At 35.2% G+C, this 20572-nt stretch overlaps 1 protein-coding gene across 19 annotated transcripts in view; it reads left to right on the plus strand.

Moving 5' to 3' along the window:
- LOC123562381 (myosin heavy chain, non-muscle-like) overlaps nucleotides 1-20572 on the plus strand; it is a 108077-nt gene that overhangs the window by 4406 nt on the left and 83099 nt on the right. For all 19 annotated transcript variants that reach the window (XM_053537269.1, XM_053537252.1, XM_053537256.1 and 16 more), the window contains exons 2-3: nucleotides 750-906; nucleotides 7985-8012. In XM_053537269.1, the coding sequence (XP_053393244.1) occupies nucleotides 750-906; nucleotides 7985-8012 (185 nt within the window). The remainder of the gene's footprint in view (nucleotides 1-749; nucleotides 907-7984; nucleotides 8013-20572) is intronic.

The following is a 20572-nucleotide window of genomic DNA, read 5'->3' on the forward strand; positions in this document are numbered from 1 at the left end:
TTCAAAAGAAGAAAACTCCAAATTTTCATGAAATAAAATCCCTGGTAAAAATACAATTAATAATTTATTAAATAAAACATACGGATGCCTCATCATGTACGTAACTAGACATGCTACTTTCTGTACACTTTTGCACTGGTAGGCTTCGACATTCTGTACTTAATCAATAACTATTCTATGACATGAAGACAAAATTAATTCCCTACCATTTGTTAATCTATGAACAGTTCACATCAAAAGTAATATATATATAATACAGTAAATGCCATGTTTCACTTTCAAGCTTCTCCGAAGTTACCAGACTGTCCTACATGTAGTGATGATGATGTACATGTCAAGCAAACTTTTTGCAGGTTTAGTAACTCGTTACCAAGTCCTGGACCGAATGTAGTCATCATACATTCCAAAGCTGGAAGAGTTACTTCCCTTGATAAGAATGAATGAAACTAAGGTTTTGACTTCCAGTTAAGTGATTAAACATTAGGATTAACTTCTGTGACTCATGAAAATGGCAGTTAGACACATTTTTTCTGACCAGGGGTCGGGATGATTATAAATATGATTAGCTGAATGTCAGGCAATCTTCCCTGAAGCTTCCCAAATTGATATAGGACACTGCTCCATTCATTGGCCACCCTTACCCAAGTTTAAATCACAGTTCTTCAGAAGTTGCTAAAACTGATGAGCCACTGTTTACAAGGAAGGGATTCTGAAAATCGCTATTTTAAATTTATATGTCTACTTTTCAGACTTACTCTGGCTTGTTTTGTGTAGTGGTCAATCCATACAAAAGGTTGCCAATATACACAGAAAAGGTGATAGAACTGTATAAAGGCAAAAAACGTCATGAAGTGCCACCCCATGTGTTTGCCATCACAGATACTGCTTACAGGAGTATGTTGCAAGGTGGGTTTATTTCTGTATGGAAAATGTATTTTTCAAAGAGTTTCTATGCTAGCTTGTGGGTGAGGACTGTAGTCGTACTCGAGAACCAAATTGTTTCCCTAAATTTCAAACTTACGCCCTTTTATTGCTACAGGTGTGGATGTAATAGGACTTTCAACAGTTTTATTCCAAACTTTAAAATTTATTATCATATTATGTCATTGATCATGAAAAGATAAAATTATGAAAATTATCTCCAACTCTTACTGTGTCAGAAAAGAGGATGTTATACATATATTGAAATGCCTATGCAGGTTTTTAAGGAACGTTTTGCTGGATGTTCACACTAAGCAGTATTTGGTAACAGCTCTGTGCAATTGGTAGTGAACAGAGAGATAGCTGGTTTGGGGAGGGCAGCCCTGGAAATATTGTATGTCTTGTTTGACAGGAGAATCCTAGTTACAGTCATTAGCTTTTTGAGACATGTCTAGCTTTTTAAATTGTCATTTTGCCTGTTCAGCAAGTCTGAGAATAAGGTTCAATATATTGTAAATTTTATTCATTGTTTACAAAGAAGGATTGAAATTTAACCCAATATTCGCACTGAAGTGTGAACAGTTTAATAACCAAGATATCCTTGCTTGCGTAAAGGCTCAACATATTACCGAAGAATTTACAAATAATTATGCGTAAAAATATTTGAAAAGCTTAGGTCAGAAGGAAACTTAAAGTTTGTGTAGGTGTTGAACCGAAATGTTTCAGGTTTTAATCTTGGTTGTAAATTGCAGGTTTTGAGGAGTAATTTTGCCTTAAGGAGTGACAATGACAGTGTAGACTTATGGTTTGATTATCCATTAAAAACAAAAGGACAGTGGCATTTTTGTGTTTGTAAATATATTTTAAGCACTGTTTCTGAAGAAAAAACCTAACTTAACTTTCTGAAAATGATAGCAGATATTTCAGTGCTTCATATAAGACAGACCGCATAAAATTTTCGTCCCAAACCTTGTACTAGCTTATTTGGTCATAAAATTGCAATTTATTTTGGTGGTTGTAAAACGGTCATAGCCAAAGGATATGATTGCAGCTATTTACTCTATTTGATTGTAAATCTGAAATTTATCTATGAAGAATCTTTAGAGGAGGATCTTGATGGATTGTGTAAGATAAATAACCATTAAAAATAGGTTGAACTACAATGCCAGTATTTATTAGGTACATACATGGCAGGTGTGAAATGCTTTTTGCAGTGGAAAGCAAATTTTATTTTCCAGTGACCTACAAACCGGTTCTACACTCTCAGTATATACATGTATGTAAATAGACTAAATTTGGTTTAGCAAATAACTGTCATATAAGATGTAGTGGTCATGTGATCTCAGTAAACTATTTGTTACAGGTGTTCTCTTAAATTGGTTATATGTAATTGACAATTCAGAGTGCACCTTTAATGAGGCCTGTGTCACCTTTAATGTGGAATGTGTATATTTGGGTATGGTTGTACAGTCATCATTAAGAAGTTTCTGAGTTTATTTGGTTTGTGTAATATCCTGTTGTTTTGTGACCCATCCTATCTAACACATAGTGGTTCTGGTTTTCTCACATAATTTTAACACACTGAGGTGTTAAATGGTAAACTCTGTCAGATGTAAATGACAATGGCACAGAAAATTTGATGACAGACTTTCATTTCAAAAAGTCAAAAAGAGAATTTATGTTGGCCTATGTTTTATCAGTTGTTCATGGCTTTAAACCATATTAAACAAACCTGCTGTCATTTGACTGCTTTCCTACTTGAAATAAAGCATAAAACAAGAAATCTTCCTATGTCATCAAATCTGCACCTACAGCCATATATCTGTTTATTTGCTCTAAGAAAAAAACAGGGCTGCATTCCTAAGGCACTAAGCTAATTGTGGTGAAAACCATGTTAAACTGTTACTCACCAAGTTGTTCTAGGCTTGCCGTACAATATTGAAGTAAGTACATATTTATTTGGAATAGGTATGATGGATTATTGAATGTCAGTATAGAGATTATACTTGAATTACTTCTTGAATATTTGTTCCGCCATATCTATAATATAGAAGTGTTGATGGGTGGCTCAGCAAGGTGCCAGGAGTGCTGTGATGCTCCACTGTGATATTAGAATATCATCTACCCTCACTGCAGTTTCTTATCTCTTTATAGACTCTTACTCATTTGTTTAGCTTTCTATACATGCTTTTATTGTTGGAGAGATGTTGAATTTAGTTGTCAATAATTGTTGTTAATCTATAAGAGTTTGTGTTCAAAGAAAAATGCGGCATTGATAACAAATGATTCATGATGTAATATTTTTTAACATGATTTTATTTGATTAGGCTTCAGTAGAATTATCTTAAAAGCTGGCTTTCATGTGGTCATGTTGAAAATTACATACATAAAAACTGCCTGAAGTAACTTTCAATTATCTGATTTAGTTTTACTATGTGTATCGAATCATCTTGAATATTTTACATAACCTGTAAACCAGTGGCGTCGTGCTTTGAAAACATGGGGGTTTAGCAAACACACTGGGTACACGGCGCTGTGTATTGTATACAGCTATACCCGCAAATCTGATTGTTAACAATGACAAGCAAGATAGATCTATAGATCTTTTTAATTTATTACTTGCGTAAAGTGTTTTCAGTAACTTTGCTGAAACTGTACGCAGTTATCAAAATACTTTCTGAAAGCTAAATAGCTGTGTAAACAATTTTTACTGCACAAGCATTGTTTAATTACACCCAATAGTTATCTCAGTTTTGCACAAAGGCCTATTTTATGGTATGGATTAGTCCTTATTTGGTTGTGATCTTATCTATGCTAGGAATGCAGTGTGTGCTTTCTCAACCATTCACCACTTGTCATTACCTAAATAGGCCAGCTACCAATATTCATGTTACGACATACGTTTAACATGATCGTTTAAAGTCTCGGATAATGATGGTCATCTTTGAAAATGATAGGGGATCACATAATGTCACTTGATTTGGCCGTTATTATTTACATTATTAACGTGTTTTAAAAGTTGCAATGTTAACATTTTACCGGCAAAGTTGCTTTCTAAAATTGAATATAAAGACAAATTTACTGAAGGTCAGTTTACACTTTAAAGGGTGGTTTAAAATTTTACCGAATATTGAAAATGCTAAAACACAATTTATTAAATTTGGGATTTCATGCAGGTGGGCATAAATACTTGTCAAATTAGTGAACTTAAAATGAACATAATACCAGTTACCGTTAAAAATACATATTAAATGTAAGAATATACCATATGGGTAAGTGAAAATACCTGTAGCCAAATTTTGAAGTGTTATACAAAACAGATTTCACCTTTTAATGCAATATGACTAAATTTGTAAAATGCCATGTCAGCACTTTTTTAAAGAGGGAAAAGTACCCTCGCAAGCTGAATACTTGACCCCTGCAAAAGTGAAGCCTGGACCAGTGGTGTTTATCAGCGTGGTTAATTAAGGTAGTTTTGTTTCCAGTAATGATTGAATTACTGAAAAAAAGGGAAAATTTCTTTATCAGTCAAAACACTGGAGAATAAATGGATCATTGAAAGATAAGGTTGCTAGGAATAGATTTCTTTGTATTGGGATATCAATAATAGTGCCAGTGCACTTGTATCTTGAGGAACTGCCAGAAATATGAGATCATAGTAAGTAAACTATGAATGAAACATACATGTAAATTGACTTGCCTACTTTTTTCAAGTGATTAATAATACCGGCTGGTTTAGAACAATGCTCTCATTGTTCCATTTTGTGTTTGTCATAAATATTTTTGTTTGGCACAAACACTTAAAAGGTAGGTCTTTAGAAGCCAGTTTTGAATTTGCATGAATAGGAAATGTCTGGCCTTGATCAAATATAAATATGGTTTAAAAGCAGTTTTGATTTGTTCGTTTCTTTAAGCTTGATATAAGTATGGTTTATGCATAAAAATATTTCTTTCTTACATAATTTTTATACGCCCGAAGGGACGTATGTTGTGTTTTAAGGGTGACTGTGTTTACATTGTTGTGTGGCCAGTGTCCTTCCGTCCGTTAGCAATTTCGTGTCCGCTATGTAACTCTTGAACCACTTGAAGGATTTCGAAGAAACTTGACACAAATGTTCACCACATCGAGATGACGTGTAGAGTGCATGTTTCTGATGGCTCGCTTTAAGGTCAAGGTCACACTTAGGGGTCAAAGGTCATACCCTCGGGCGTATATTGCTCCACATTGCGGTGCTCTTTGTTATTTTCTTTTAATTGCCTTGCAGACTGTCGCAAAAGGAGGTCTTTTATATCAGCATCACAATGAGATGATTTCAGTCTCTGTTAATTAGTGAACTAAGTAGTATTACAGTATGAATTGAAGACTAAAAGACTTATGCTATTAACCCAGTTCAAATATATACTGATAAGCTTATTTGCATAGTACATGTACAGAAGTTACACACTGTATCAGTCAGCTAAGTACTTGCCTCTTCACACAGTAGCCGACTATCATCATTTGCATCTCCTCATGTCAGCCTCATCTTATCTCAACATGTTTCTATTTTGAAAAGTTTGCAGTTATCATACAGGATATTTTAAATGATACTCGAGTTTTTAAGGTTGACTGTGTTTACATTGTTGAAATAGTTTTCTTTGCCGGTTTTGATGATAAAGTGACTGTATGAATAATCAGCAGGATACGAAGGCTGTCCATACAAGATAACACTGTCGAGGTGCAAACCTCTCGATCTAGTCTCATACTGTGCATAGTTCAATGTAGGCCAGATAATTGTTGAAATGATACTGTTGTGTATAGTATCTTCAGATTGTTGAAATAAAAATGGCGAAAGTGTATTGTAAATGTTGAAATATTGTTCTATAAAATGGCGAGTGTATTGTAAATGTTGAAATACTGTTCTGTAAAAAAGTGTTCCAGAGTTTTTGCAGGTGTAGTAGAACACTAATTCCACTGTCAATAAAGGTACGATTTTGAAGTGACATGTCAGACAAATGTGTAATTCCTTTCTCTGGAGGCATATTTTCAAAACTCTTCAATAGATTTTCGAATAGCTGCAAATAAATGTTAACTATTTTATGACTAGATACATACACAACACCCTCCACTAGGTCCAAGGTCAAGGTCTTAAGGGTAAAAGGTCAAATTTAAGGCTTTATTCTGTATTCACTCCTAAACAGCTAGAAAGATTTTCACAGCTGCAGTGACATGTTGACCTCACCAAGATGTCTATTAGAAGCACAACCAAGGTCACTAGGTCCAAGGTCAATATTAAACATGCAAACGTTTCCTCTTTCTGTTTCTTGTGACTCCTTTGATGCAGAAATGTCATAATTATGTTTGTCAGAACAGACATGAAGTGAAATTATTTTAATATTTGGAGGAAGAAAAGAAATCTTCCTGCCATGTGATTATAAGTTATCTTGGTTAGAAACTGTCAGAAACCTAGACATTTTGTACATTTATTTGAAACTGACATTTAAAGGGTATGTACATCTTAAGTCGCAGGAAGTGATGTAATGTCTGTGTGAAAGGAAAAGCACAATATGACTGCAACGGAAACTCAACAAATTCTCAAACTTTCGCAGTAAGTGATGTAATGTCTGTGTGAAAGGAAAAGCACCAATATGACTGCAACGGAAACTCAACAAATTCTCAAACTTTCGCTGAACAGACTCAGTTGTGAAATATATATATACATATATATTCCTGCAGCTGTTTTCCATGCAGAGATGATTAAAATTCATTGTCACAGTCATACATATTGTGTAGTACTGAGACTGGTAATGATTTCAATGTCATGTTACCAGTTGCAATTAATCTTCCTTTTACAGTTAAATAAATACCAGTTTAGATTAGGAAAATGAGTCATTATACATGTAAATCACTGGCAGAATTGATGTTAAATACTTTAGAAAACATGTTTCCGATTAAATGAACTTAATGCTTGAAATGAAATCAAGAATTTAAAATGAGGAAGAGAGCCAGCAAAACTGAACATTAAATCAGCTGATAAAACATTGCAAAAACCTGATACAGGTAAATATGTTGTATGATTTAGCATGATAGATCTTTTTTGCTTCTGGAACTCAACTTTGATACAATGTTACTTTTTTTTTTGTACAGACATAGTACTGTCACAGATGTTACAAAATGAAACTGTCATGGGATTAAATCTTAGTATGGGGTGCAGTTAAGGTAGTTTTGAAAATGGACAGAATATGTTAGAATCTGATTAATTTAATAAAAGATGCTTCTTGTGATATAGGTATAAAAAGATCAGAGCAAGGTCTAATGAGCATTTTCAAGTAATGCAGAATCCGTCCAGTCTTAATCCTTGCAAGATATTTAAATTTCTTGCATTCCATATTCTTAATGTGGTAGTTCTAACCATTTACATTTTAGTTCAAGGTGCCTGTAGGTTTTACACATGCGCTGGCTGTATGACAAATTGTGATATAATATATTTTTGTTCTGCTTCTCATTTTAATTGCAATCAGTTTGTTACCAAACACTACAAGCAGGTAAGGGAAATGATTGCTGGAAACTTGGTGTCAGGAATTGTAAATGATGACTACTTGATCCTCTTAAAGAGTTCAATGGAAATTGATCGATCAGCAATTACATTCAAAGCACATTCCTGACATTCTGTTCGCAATCAATAGATTAGACAACATTTTTAGTTTGCTCTTGCCTCAGTAGTCTGGCATTTTTCCGAATAGTATCACTCTCAAAGTTCAGCAGTCTCAAATGTCCATCAGGCCGATTGTTCTAGAGCTAGGCTTTGTTGTGCGGCAGAGTTTGTTTCAAAGTTGAAATGGTTTATTGAAGCTCACAGGGAAACAGTGTCATGTAAAGTATAGCCTGCAGGAGTACTGTATGTGTAATTACCAGGATTGTTTAGGTATACTATTGTCAAGTACTTTGAATTCCCTGTTGGTCTATACACCAGAAAATCATGCCAGAAATCATGTATTGATGTTGGTCCCCTTCTTTGAGCTTGCAGAAGACCCAATAATCAATATGTCTGTAATATTTAATTTTTTTTTTTTTGCTGTTTTACAGATAGAGAAGACCAGTCCATCCTTTGCACGTAAGTACCATTATTTTATGCAAGTTCCTGTTTTAGAAATACTCAAAAACTGTTCATGTGGATTGTTTGGTGATATTCTGACATATACATGTACTTCTAAAGAAATGATATTCTTGGCTTAAAAGTAGTACCAAGAAAGTATTTTAGGACATGTAATATACCTGTCTAAATGCATTTAGTGACAAAAGTTGGCATACTTGCCAAAAAGAATTTCTTATCTAATTATTTTGCATTATATCAAATACATCAATATACTGCATTGGAAGTATGATAACTAAGGTAGTTTTGCATATAATAGATATATCTATTTTGTGGCTGCCAGATGTATATATTATGTTGATTGACATGTCTATTGAGTGATGGGCCTGTCAACAGCTGTATTAACTGGTGTCATGTGCTAGATTAAAGAGGTAGTTTAAGGTCATTACTTCTTTTATCTGGCCAAGTGCATCATGTGAGTTTTTCAAGTATATCAAAACTGTACATGTATGTACATTTATATATGTAATTTGAATTGAGGATAATTGTTTACCAAAATCTACATACTTGTAAGAACACAAAATAAGTAAGCATACAAAATGCATGTAGAGCTGGCAGTTCCGTAGTCTCTCCTCCACAGGTAGGTTTAGAGAAATGAGCTGCGCCATGAGAAAACCAACCTTGGTCAGGATTCATGCTGTTCACTTTCAAAGCCTATTGTAATTAGAGAAACTGGTAGCAACAGCATGGATCCTGACCAGACTGCGCGGATGCGCAGGCTGGTCTGGATCCATGCTGGTTGCAAAGCCACTGTTGGTTTTCTCATGGCATGGCTCAAATGGTCATTTACCTGTGGAGAAGTTGTTAGTTGTTAGTCATCTCTTACTAGCAGAGAAGTTGCTTAACATTCGTTAGTTATGTAGGGAAGAACCTGGGAATATAAAATTTAATGATTTACTAAAAATAGGATTGACAAAGTGAAAATTCACCTGCATGAATGGGACTCTTTCCCCCAAAATTATTTAATGCATTGTCATTTCATGTTCTTCTTCACATACTGTCAATAATTACAGTCAAGGCCTAATTGTAAATCTGATAGTTTCATATTTGTTTAAGAAGTCATTTTGTGCCTGTTGCTGCATGACTAATGTATGTTCATTTTACATTTTATGTTCGAATCAATATGCACTATAGTGCAACCTATCCCTTACAGCTTGTTATTACACTCCTCAAGGTTTTTATTGCAAAAAAATATGAAAGCACTGTCTGCATGTGTTGCTGTATAAAAGCTTGAGGTCATATCTTTGCATCAAATAAAAAGATCCTAGAGGAACTTTACAAATTATTTTGTATTATTTAAGATTATTTTGTATTAGTTAAGATCAGATTTAGTGAAAAGCTTTGAAGTTTATCGAGTGCCAGGATTCCAAGATTACACAAGTAAGGAGTTCAACCTTGCCATTGGTCAGTGTAAAGTCTGTTGTAAGAAAAACAACCAGTCATATATGCTTAGTTTTGTTACTGCTGGCCATACGTGAGAGATAAGAGTCATGATGGTCGTCGCAGCTGTGGTGCAGTGGTGACTGAATCAATTATTTGACTTGCCAAGTTTGTCCCAGAGTCCATACGGACAGGATTTTACATTTTTATTACAATTGTATGGACAAGTAGAAAATAGATCTTGTCAAAAATGGAACAGTTAGTCAAAACCAGATTTCGCCGTTCCTGTGGTGATAGAACAGCAGCCAACCCTATCACTTGCCCATGGCTCCTTAATGATTTGCATTTTCCTAGCAGATAGGAAATGGGATGAACTGCATTTTTATAAGTTTTCTGTTTATTCGAGGCCATTTATATGGTATTGACAGTAAATGATATGGTTTTGAGATAAAACACTTCACTTTAAGTGGCAATAGTTTCCGGGACCTCAAACCTTACATTGTGAATTGTGTCCTGTTAATATTGTCAATTATGTTTGAGAGGTTTAGCTACAGATAATGCTGTTTTATTTATTGTGATGTTAGTCATCTGAAGCTGTGAAGGTTAAGATGGTGATAATAAAGAGTTTGAGATTTCAAACTTCGCCTTCCCCTTCAACGTCTCTCATATATATTTTGGGTAAAACGTCACCGACATGCGTGTATTTTATTTATATCACACGTTGCTACTAAAGTTTTCCATGTAATATCACGTAAGCCTAAAACTTCTCTTTATTACTATGCGAAATAAAAAGCTTAGTTTCAGGATTTCTGCTTATTAAGTTATTTGATTATCCATATATATAATTAGACTAAATTTGATGCGAAACACTATCAATAGGTATAAGAATAATGAAGTTTTGTATGGATAATGATTTTAACTAAATACATTGAATTGAACCTGGAAGTATGAAGTTATCAACTGATTTTGAGAAGCATTGAGATTTTGTTCAAACTTTAACTTCTACGGCATATTTGTGTCCCCAGGCGGTATCGATTATACCAGATGGGCCTTTTTGTCGTATGAAGTGAAGTTTTGAACGTCCGAAGATGTGATATCACGAAAGTCGAAACTTCATTCTTTTTACATCTACTCTGTCCACATACTCGGCATCAAAGACTGAAATCTGGATGGAGGCACATGGTATGACAGTCATTTTACTTGAAAATTAAATAATTACGCACGATTATCATTTGGTGTAACATTTTATTTTCACATCCAAATAAAATCAATCTGTTTCTGTCGGACACTTAATACGACAATTGCGTTTTAATTATAAACATAAAATGGTACTAGTAAGACAGAAAATTCTTTTGAAGTATCAGACAATTTCAGATCTATGATATGATGAGAGACGTTTCTTGTTAGCCGTATGGGATAATTCCATTCTTTAAATGCACGGAACCAGAGCCTGGCAGAGGGACATTGTGGGTTAATTCCCCCTTTGATTCTTACATTTTACAAAGAAAGTCGGTCTTGAAACTCGGTGTGACACTACCCTACCCTACCCCCTCCCCGCACCCCGCCTGAAATGGGTGACCCCCTCTTTAATGTTGGTGACCCTCTAACCAAAAGTCCTGGATCCGCAGATGCTTTACTTATAAAATAGTATATTAAAATCATATTGTGCTGTCTGAGAGTTTGGCATTATACAGAGTCATACAGAGTGTCATTATCACTTTGATATGATCATTATAGGTTATTAACTTTGTATTTGGATATATGCACGAGTTCTGCAGCGGTAATATTGCGCGACTTTAGGAGCGCAATATTGTCCGCGAAAGAACGAGTGCATGTATCCACATACAAAATTGATAACCTTTTTATTACATATCCACTATCAAATGATTAATTTATATCTAAATTACCGTTCTGTCACGGAAGACAGGAAAAAAGACGGAAAAAATTCTCCGAAAACGCAATAAACAAATCAAACTGACGCGCATTAATATTTTCCGCGAAAATGACGTCAACTTGTTGTCGCGACGTGCGCGTGGACGCCATGGACGTCACGCGATTCTTTCCATTACCGCGTTAAGAAAACACCCCACGTCCTATATTAGTCCAACTCATGACGTAATTATAACTTCCATTTCATTTCAGTCTGATAAATTACTACGTGCCAGTATCTAATAGGTCAGATTAATCAAAGTGTAAAAGTAAACAAAATGTTGCATAAATTACAAATTAAACAAAAACACAATAGCAACAAAAATCTAAAGATTCGCAATGGACGGACCGTCAGGGGAGGTAACTAGAGTCACGGATTGGGACTAGTTCGATATGAAAGCGTTCAACGTCATGATATGGAAAAATATTGCACGATCGCGGTCCATTGAAACCCAGTGGAAAATAATTTTTGGTATGTAATAATCATTTTTATTTCCTCTCGTGTATCATTTACAATCGTGCATTGTAAACTGACTATACTGACATAATTTTATATAAAACCTAAATGTTTGGAGCAACACTAACGAACTTTTACATTGTTCACATTGTTTTATCTTTTTTTTCTTTTTTTTTTGTGTAGGTAATCGCTCTAATATCCATGCGATGATTATATTAATTTAAATGTTTTTTTATTTAATTTCCATTTTTTTCATTTTTAAAACCTCTTGTAAAATTCCTGCCCTTTCGGACAACTGGTATCAAAATGCACGAAAAAACGATCATAATTACGGATAAATTGAATGGGCGGATTAAAAGAAGTAAGGTTCATTCTAATGTTTGAAATCTCAAGGAATTTTAATCGAACTTCAACTTCATACGTTAACTTCGCAAGAGACGTTGAAGGGGAAGGCGAAGGTTGAAATCTCAAACTCTCTAGTGTCTAATATCAGCCTTCCTGTATGTCAAAGTAGTCAATATAACCTGCTTTGCTTTTATCAGGCAGTTTTCTACAGTACTTCCCTTATAAGACAGTTAACCCAACCAGTGTTCCTTGATTCCTTTACTAGACTGGCATCTGTTGTTAAGAGTCCTTTAAAATGAGTATCTTTACCATAAAACCTTTTTTGATAGCACTTCCTGAAAAGAAATACCATTGTTGACAATGTTCTCCACAAGTAAGTGACCACTTCACCACTTGAATATAATTGTCTTTAATAGTTAATACAAAATAAGCTTTACACAGGATTTGAACCTTGGAATTCTACTCACTAGCTGTTCTGGATTTCTCTTACATAATATGGAATGATCACACTGGCATTTTAATTATCTGTACCTGTGTAGGTCAAGAACCTGTAAAAGTCAGTTTTGTCCATAAACAGCTATAGTAAAGTAAAAATCATTTGTCATCCTTTGCATTGAAAGTACAAATATTTTCTCCTCTTAAACTGAAAATTTATAAACCTTGCAGCATATGGTAATGACTCTGTACATTGAAATTAGATTCTTGATAGGTGGTCTTTAATAAAAATAATTATTTCCATCATTAGTAAAGAGACAGGTTTGTTATCAAATCAAAGATCAATTTGGATCAGTAGATAAATATAAAGCCAGCTGTATATCTAAAATAAAAATTTATACAGAAGCCAGATCATATATCCAGCAATCTGACAGATTGGTTATTTCTGAGAACTGTTTTAAAACTGACCAATGGCATAACTACATTCTGAGACTTGCATCCAAACCTAATTTTTTTATCCAAGAGCCAAATGTTAGAAAGGAACTTAAAAAATTTAGTGTCTTCACCGTTCATTCTTAATAGGCCAATGTGGTAATGATTCAACCAATTTTGCTACTTCCAGGTATGCGATTAGTAAGGTTGAATAATATCAAGTCACAAAAGTAGTCAACACACAAGTTATAAGTTATTTAAAAAATAAATTAATTGAAAGCCTTATCAGCTGATTTATCTATGAATTTCCACAACATTGAACATATTTTTGTCTGCTTGGTGAAGATTGTGACATATCTTATTACACGATGTCACTAGTATGTCAACTGTGACCATGTACATCAAAACTGGTACATGCGGCCAGCTTTTCATCTGACATTCTTGCAAGTACAGATATTTTATCTTTCCTTCACTTTGGCGGGAAAAGTACTGTGTGAATCATTTCCTCCTTTTGATATGAAATTAATTTATTTGATAAAGAAATCGGTTGTAGCTGGATGGTCAGGAATTTCATAATCAGTAATACTTGTATATAACATTGGACCTTAGTTGCTTAGTGGCTGTGTGGTCTAGTGGTAACAGTCAATGCAGAGCTACATGGTTTGAATCCTGGTCCAGGCACTGGAAACCCTACTAAGAAGCCAGTACTGGTTCTTCCCAACAAACAGAGCTTTGCATGACATTGTGTCAGTGCTATATACAGAGCCTGGAGCCATGCAAAGAGTTGGAATTAACCTGTGTCTAAAATTAAGTTTGCTAGCTCCAAATTAGTATTAAGTTATATACCCCTTGTCAACCTTGGACAGTGCATTTGAGCCTCACCAGGGGTTGACTTGAGTAAGTGACACCAATAGCTTGGTTTGTTCAGATGCTCACCCTCTTTGAAGTTAAATCTTGCTCCTTCCAGAAGTATGTGATGGGGCAACTTAGGTCTTCCTGCACTATTAAAAGTTCGGAAAAAATAGTTCAGAACTTGCATCACACCATGGTGATATTCATAGACAAAATTCTGATACAATTTCAACTTTCTTTTGCATTCTTTACAAGCCAAAGAGAGGAATTTTCTGATTCTTGTGACATTTTGTGAAAAATATTTACCTTGGCTTAAAACAAGGTGTTAGGTCATTAAGTTGACTTGCAAGGAATACACTTTCAATGCTTGCAAACTTTTAGAATTTGTTTACCTGAACCCTTATACTTGATCTTATCAAAGTACATGATGTAACAAGAGTCCACTCAAGTGTTTGCTCTTGTTTTTACATAATCCAGAACTACCCATTATCATAGACAACTTTGTACATGTAGCTGAAAAGTTCACTGCACCTCTCACCGGTGGTTTGCATACCTTACATTTTACAGGCCTTACTAAAATTGCTCATTAAAGGTTGTAAATACACTGAAGCATGAATAAACAAAATAGAAAGACGTAATTTAACCAAATATGGTATTACACTATGTTAAAATTCATTTTGTGGTTTTTGTGGTCAAAAAGATGGGACATGTTTGGTAATAGGAGTTTTCTGAGATTTTAAATTAGTATCAGCTGTATTTATGATTTTGTATTAGGTCATTTGTGACAAGTCGTTAAAGTTAAAGGTCATGTCTCTCTCATACCAATCTTTAAACTGTACAGTATTAAATGGAGGAAGTTTTACAGATTGCATAACAATTTGATGGTGGGGAATTTTTATGAATAGGACTTCAAATAAAAAAAGTAAAAAACTGTATAAAGTTGTGGAAAAGAAGATGAAAACCTGGCCACCAGGGTGTTTGGTCACTATTGGGTATAATAGTGAAAGGTTTAAAAATCTACTTTTCCAGATTTTTAAATGATGGTCTTCCGTGGATGAACCATTTACAAGATTATTTCAGTCTTTCTGATTCAGCTAAAAGCGTTGCTGCCAGAGCTAAACTTAGAAGTCTTCAATGCAATCTCCACCTTAACCACTGGTCTGATTTTGAAATAATTTCATGAAAATGTTCATTGGGTAACCATGTATTAAAACTGATAAAAGCAGTCTTGATTTTAGAAAAAAACTGGCTGCTGGGGTCTGTTCTAGTTTTTTCCATATTGCACTGAATATAATTTCCCGAAGCTGCAGACCAGTTTCAGATTAATATTTGGCTACTCTGGTGAGCAACACAGGATCATCATAACTCTCTTTATTAATAGCAAACTTCCCAGCCTGAAATGTTGTGTCTTGCTTAAATGGATGATTTTTGCATGCTGAGACATCTTAGCTTATGCTGGTTTGTGTTGAAAGCTTTAAGCTTATTTGAATCACTGAGTCCACTTCCTGGAATAACCAGTACTTGTGATATATATGAGAAGGTTAGAAACAAACGATCTCCGAGTTGAGTGGCTGAGACTTTAACCATTAAACCATGACTTCCCTTAAGATGTTTTGCATTCTATGAATTACAATGGTATGTTGTCTTGGTAATCCCTTCATTTTGCCTTTCTTGTAAAAGACTTTCATGAGACAACAAATGACAGGTCATATTTGGTTACCAGGTTTTACATTATTGTATTCTAGTGAGTAATACAGGAAACCTGCAGTTGTCATCTGTATTAATTAGTAACAGCTTGTTATCAAAGGGTTTGTCATAATTTAGTATTCTATGTTGCTGCTGGCAGAATTAACATTTTTAGGAATTTAGTTTTTTCATTCACCGTTTTCAAGTAGAACCAGGATCATCAGAATAACAATTAGCCCTATTAATGCTTTATAATTAAGGTCTCTGTTGTCTTTATCATTTGAACTGTCATATTTAAGCCCTGGGTTTCCCTTTCATTTGTGGTTTTTATATATTTTTAACAGAACTTTAAGAAATGTTGAGTTCTGTCCATAATGTAATTTTGCTCCTACTGCTTAATTGATTGGCAATCAGAAATAGATTTTTGCCTGGGCTGAACTGATTACATGTATCCCAAGGATGAATTAGATATGTACAGCAGGCCTGTTGCTTCTATCTGTCAAGAGTATTATACATGATAAATGTGAAAATAAAAAGATCAAATGAAAGTATTTCTCAATTCTTTGCCTAGAAATAAATGATAATCATCGATTAGTTTTTCTTCAGTTCATTGATAAACATTAATGAGACACCAGGTAGGTACTGAATGCAATTCTTAAGGAGTGGGGGTGGGGAGTAGATCAGCGATTTTGTTCCTTCTTTAATAGGGTCCGTAAAACGGACCCTTTCCCAATTGAAAATAATGACCATTTTTCCCAATTTCAGACCAAATTATTCCCAAAAAAGGCCTACAAACATTTTTGAAACGGCTGCTGTCCAGACATCGTAAAATTCGCCAATTATAGAAAATATGTTCCGAATTTTAATCGAGTGTTTGCTAATTTTGACCAAAGAGCAAATACTCAATTAAAATTTAGAACATGTTCTCTGTCATTACAAGCGCGAATTTAATCAATCGCACCATGCATTGTTTTCGGTAACCGGTTTCCACGATCTTTTTCTGTAGAACCAGTGACAAACTGTGCGAACAATGAGTCACAACAGCAAATATAATGTTCAAAGGCTAACAAAATCTAAGCTTGCTGGCTGCAAAAGCCTTGTGGAGTTCAGATTCTCACGGGCAAACTCACAGCCTGTTCTGACTGAGTAAACATCTGTTGAATCGTCGACATCGGTGTCGTTTTCATGTCAAAGTCAGGAGAACTCTTGTGTAACTCCGGTTTAATTTGTGCCAGAGTGTGTGCCTTAAGAACAACCATCGTTATCTCAGAGTCAGGCCACTGTATCATGTTGTGATGATCAGAACACTAGCTCTAGTGTAACTCAATTAGATCCAGGAAAGGGGTTATTGTAATTTTGTATGTTACACAAAATTCCCAATTAGGATGAAAACGAGGCTATTTTTCCCAAATCGTCCGGACGCGGACGCTTTCCAAAAATGCCAAAAAAAAAATCGCTGTAGATTGAGGGAAAGTAGCCCTGTATATGCGGCTGTATATCATTTATTACAGTATATACAGGAAGTATATAAAATGAGGTATTTGCAGAATTGGGTGAGATAGAAATATTTGATGAGAAAGTCATAAAGTAATATATTTGGTACAGTATAACATACCTGAGACAGTAGTATGTAAGCTGACATGATTGAAACTGTTGAAAGACAATATCCTGGCATCTGTACAGTAATATTCTCTCAACATGTAGTGTAATGGAGTCTCACCTCCAAGTCTACAGGTGGCTTGCATGTACACAAATAATTTCCACTTTCTGTGCATCTGTTGTCTGCTTTTGATTCAAAAGAAAACTTTTTTTATGAATGAAATTCCTTATGGTGGGAGACCTTCAGTTACAGGATTTTGCTTATGGTTAATCTGTGCCAGTTATAAATGTTTTATTAGCCCACCATCATGATGATGGTGGGCTATTAAAATCACTCTGCGTCCGTGGTCCGTCGGTCCGTCATTCCGTCCGTCCGTCAGTCCGTCCGTCCGTCCGTCCGTTAACAATTTCTCGTTATCGCATCTCCTCAGAAACTACTGGGGGGATTTTGACCAAACTTTGTCAGAATGATGTATTGGTACCCTAGTTGTGTCCCCCTGAAAATCAGACTGGTTCAACAATTTATGAGTGAGTTATGGCCCTTTGTTTATTTCTATAATTTATATAGATTTATATAGGGAAAAACTTTGAAAACCTTCTTGTCCAAAACCACAGAGCCTAGGGCTTTGATATTTGGTATGAAGCATCATCTAGTGGTCCTCTACCAAGATGATTCAAATTATTTCTCTGGGGTCAAATATGGCCCCGCCCTGGGGGTCACATGGTTTATATAGACTTATATAGGGAAAAACTTTGAATAACCTCTTGTCCAAAACCACAGGGCCTAGGGCTTTGATATTTTGTATGTGACATCATCTAGTGGTCTTCAACTAAGATTGTTCAAATTATACCCCTAGGGTCAAATATGGCCCCGCCCTGGGGGTCGTATGGTTTACATAGACTTATATAGGGAAAAACTTTGAAAATCTTCTTGTCCAAACCACAAAGCCTAGGGCTTTGATACTTGTAATGTAGCATCATCTAGTGGTTCTCTACCAAGTTTGTTCAAATTATCCTCCTAGGGTTAAATATGGCCCCGCCCCAGGGGTCACATGGTTCATATAGGCTTATATAGGGAAAAGCTTTTAAAATGTTCTTGTCAGTAACTACAACATTCAAACTTGGACCACATGTATATTTTTGAGTGGCAAGATGAACCTTGACATGAGTTGACCTTGATTTTGACCTAGTGACCTACTTTCACATTTCTGTAGCTACAGCCTTCAAATTTGGACCACATGCATAATTTTGTGCACTGGAAAAAACTTTGACCTTTATTTTGACCTAGTGACCTACTTTCACATTTTTGAAGGTACAGGCATCAAATTTGGACCATATGCATAGTTTCCTGTTTCAAAATGAATTTGACATTGATTTTGACCTAGTGACCTACTTTCACATTTCTCAAGCTACAGCCTTCAAATTTGGACTACATGCATAGTTTTGTGTACCGGAAAAAACTTTGACCTTGACATTGACCTAGTGACCTACTTTCACATTTTTGAAGGTACAGGCTTCAAATTTGGACCACATGCATAGTTTTGTATTCTGAAATAAAATTTGACCTTGATTTTGACCTAGTGACCTACTTTCACATTTTTGAAGGTACAGGCTTCAAATTTGGACCACTTGCATAGTTTTGTGTACTGAAATGACCTTTGACCTTTACATTGACCTAGTGACCTACTTTCACATTTTTAAGGTACAGGCTTCAAATTTGGACCACATGCATAGTTTTGTATTCCGAAATAAAATTTGACCTTGATTTTGACCTTGTGACCTACTTTTACATTTCTCAAGCTACAGCCTTCAGATTTGGACCACATGCATAGTTTTGTGTACCGAAACAAACTTTGACCTTTACATTGACCTAGTGACCTACTTTCACATTTTTGAAGGTACAGGCTTCAAATTTGGACCACATGCGTAGTTTTGTATTCCGAAGTAAAATTTGACCTTGATTTTGACCTAGTGACCTACTTTTACATTTCTCAAGCTACAGCCTTCAAATTTGGACCACTTGCATAGATTTGTGTTGTGTACGGAAATGAAATTTGACCTTGAGCTAGTCAGTAAGTCTTGAAATTTGGAACACTCAAAAATGGCACATTGGTGGGCGCCAAGATCACTCTGTGATCTCTTGTATTCACTTCAGAATCTATATTATAGATGTATTTAAAAACAATCATATTGCTATTACTGCAAAATGCTGTGAAGAACCTGTTTCCTCAGATAAATCTTGTTTCATGGAGAAGAGATTATTAATGAACACACTATCAGCAATCCTTACCTTATGCTTGCAATTTCAGCTTTATTGGTTGGTTGAAACCTGCAAGCTGCATTAAGGACTGAAACCAAAACACCCCCAAATAGCACAAGAGATTAGCTAATTGAACCAAAAATTGTCGTCAATTACCTTTGAAGTTGATTTCACTGAAGTTTCAGTTCCTCACCTTAACATTGTGTTTAAGAAATTTCTTTACTTTTTGTTATTCATAGAATTGCATGAAAACTATGATAGGTATGATGTTTTATAATATTTGAGATTAGAATTTATGATATTCCAGAGAACATACTAATGAGCAGTTTGTTTGATAACTTACTTCTAAATTGTCTTGTCTTATAAAATGTGATATAAGGAATACACCAAAACTACAAAATTTGGCTTCTCTGAAATTAAATGATGTCAAAAATAAGAAAATATTGGAAGAAATTAGAAGCAAAATCTTAAAATAGCACACACAGGTCTAGTAACGTATGTATTTATGTCTCCCCCAGGAGACATATTGTTTTTGCCCTGTCCGTCCGTCCGTACGTCACACTTCATTTCCGAGCAATAACTGGAGAACCATTTGACCTAGAACCTTCAAACTTCATAGGGTTGTAGGGCTGCTGGAGTAGACGACCCCTATTGTTTTTGGGGTCACTCCATCAAAGGTCAAGGTCACAGGGGCCTGAACATTGAAAACCATTTCCGATCAATAACTAGAGAACCACTTGACCCAGAATGTTGAAACTTCATAGGATGATTGGTCATGAAGAGTAGATGACCCCTATTGATTTTGGGGTCACTCCGTCAAATGTCAAGGTCACAGGGGCCTGAACATTGAAAACCATTTTCAATCAATAACTAGAGAACCATCTGACCCAGAATGTTGAAACTTCATAGGATGATTGGTCATAAAGAGTAGACGACCCCTATTGTTTTTGGGGTCACTCCGTCAAAGGTCAAGGTCACAGGGGCCTGAACATTGAAAACCATTTCTGATCAATAACTAGAGAACCACTTGACCCAGAATGTTGAAACTTCATAGGATGATTGTACATGCAAAGTAGATGACCACTATCGATTTTGGGGTCACTCCATTAAAGGTCAAGGTCACAGGGGCCTGAACATTGAAAACCA

The sequence above is a fragment of the Mercenaria mercenaria genome, chromosome 2 (genome assembly GCF_021730395.1).
Source record: "Mercenaria mercenaria strain notata chromosome 2, MADL_Memer_1, whole genome shotgun sequence".
In the NCBI taxonomy this organism is placed as follows: domain Eukaryota; kingdom Metazoa; phylum Mollusca; class Bivalvia; order Venerida; family Veneridae; genus Mercenaria; species Mercenaria mercenaria.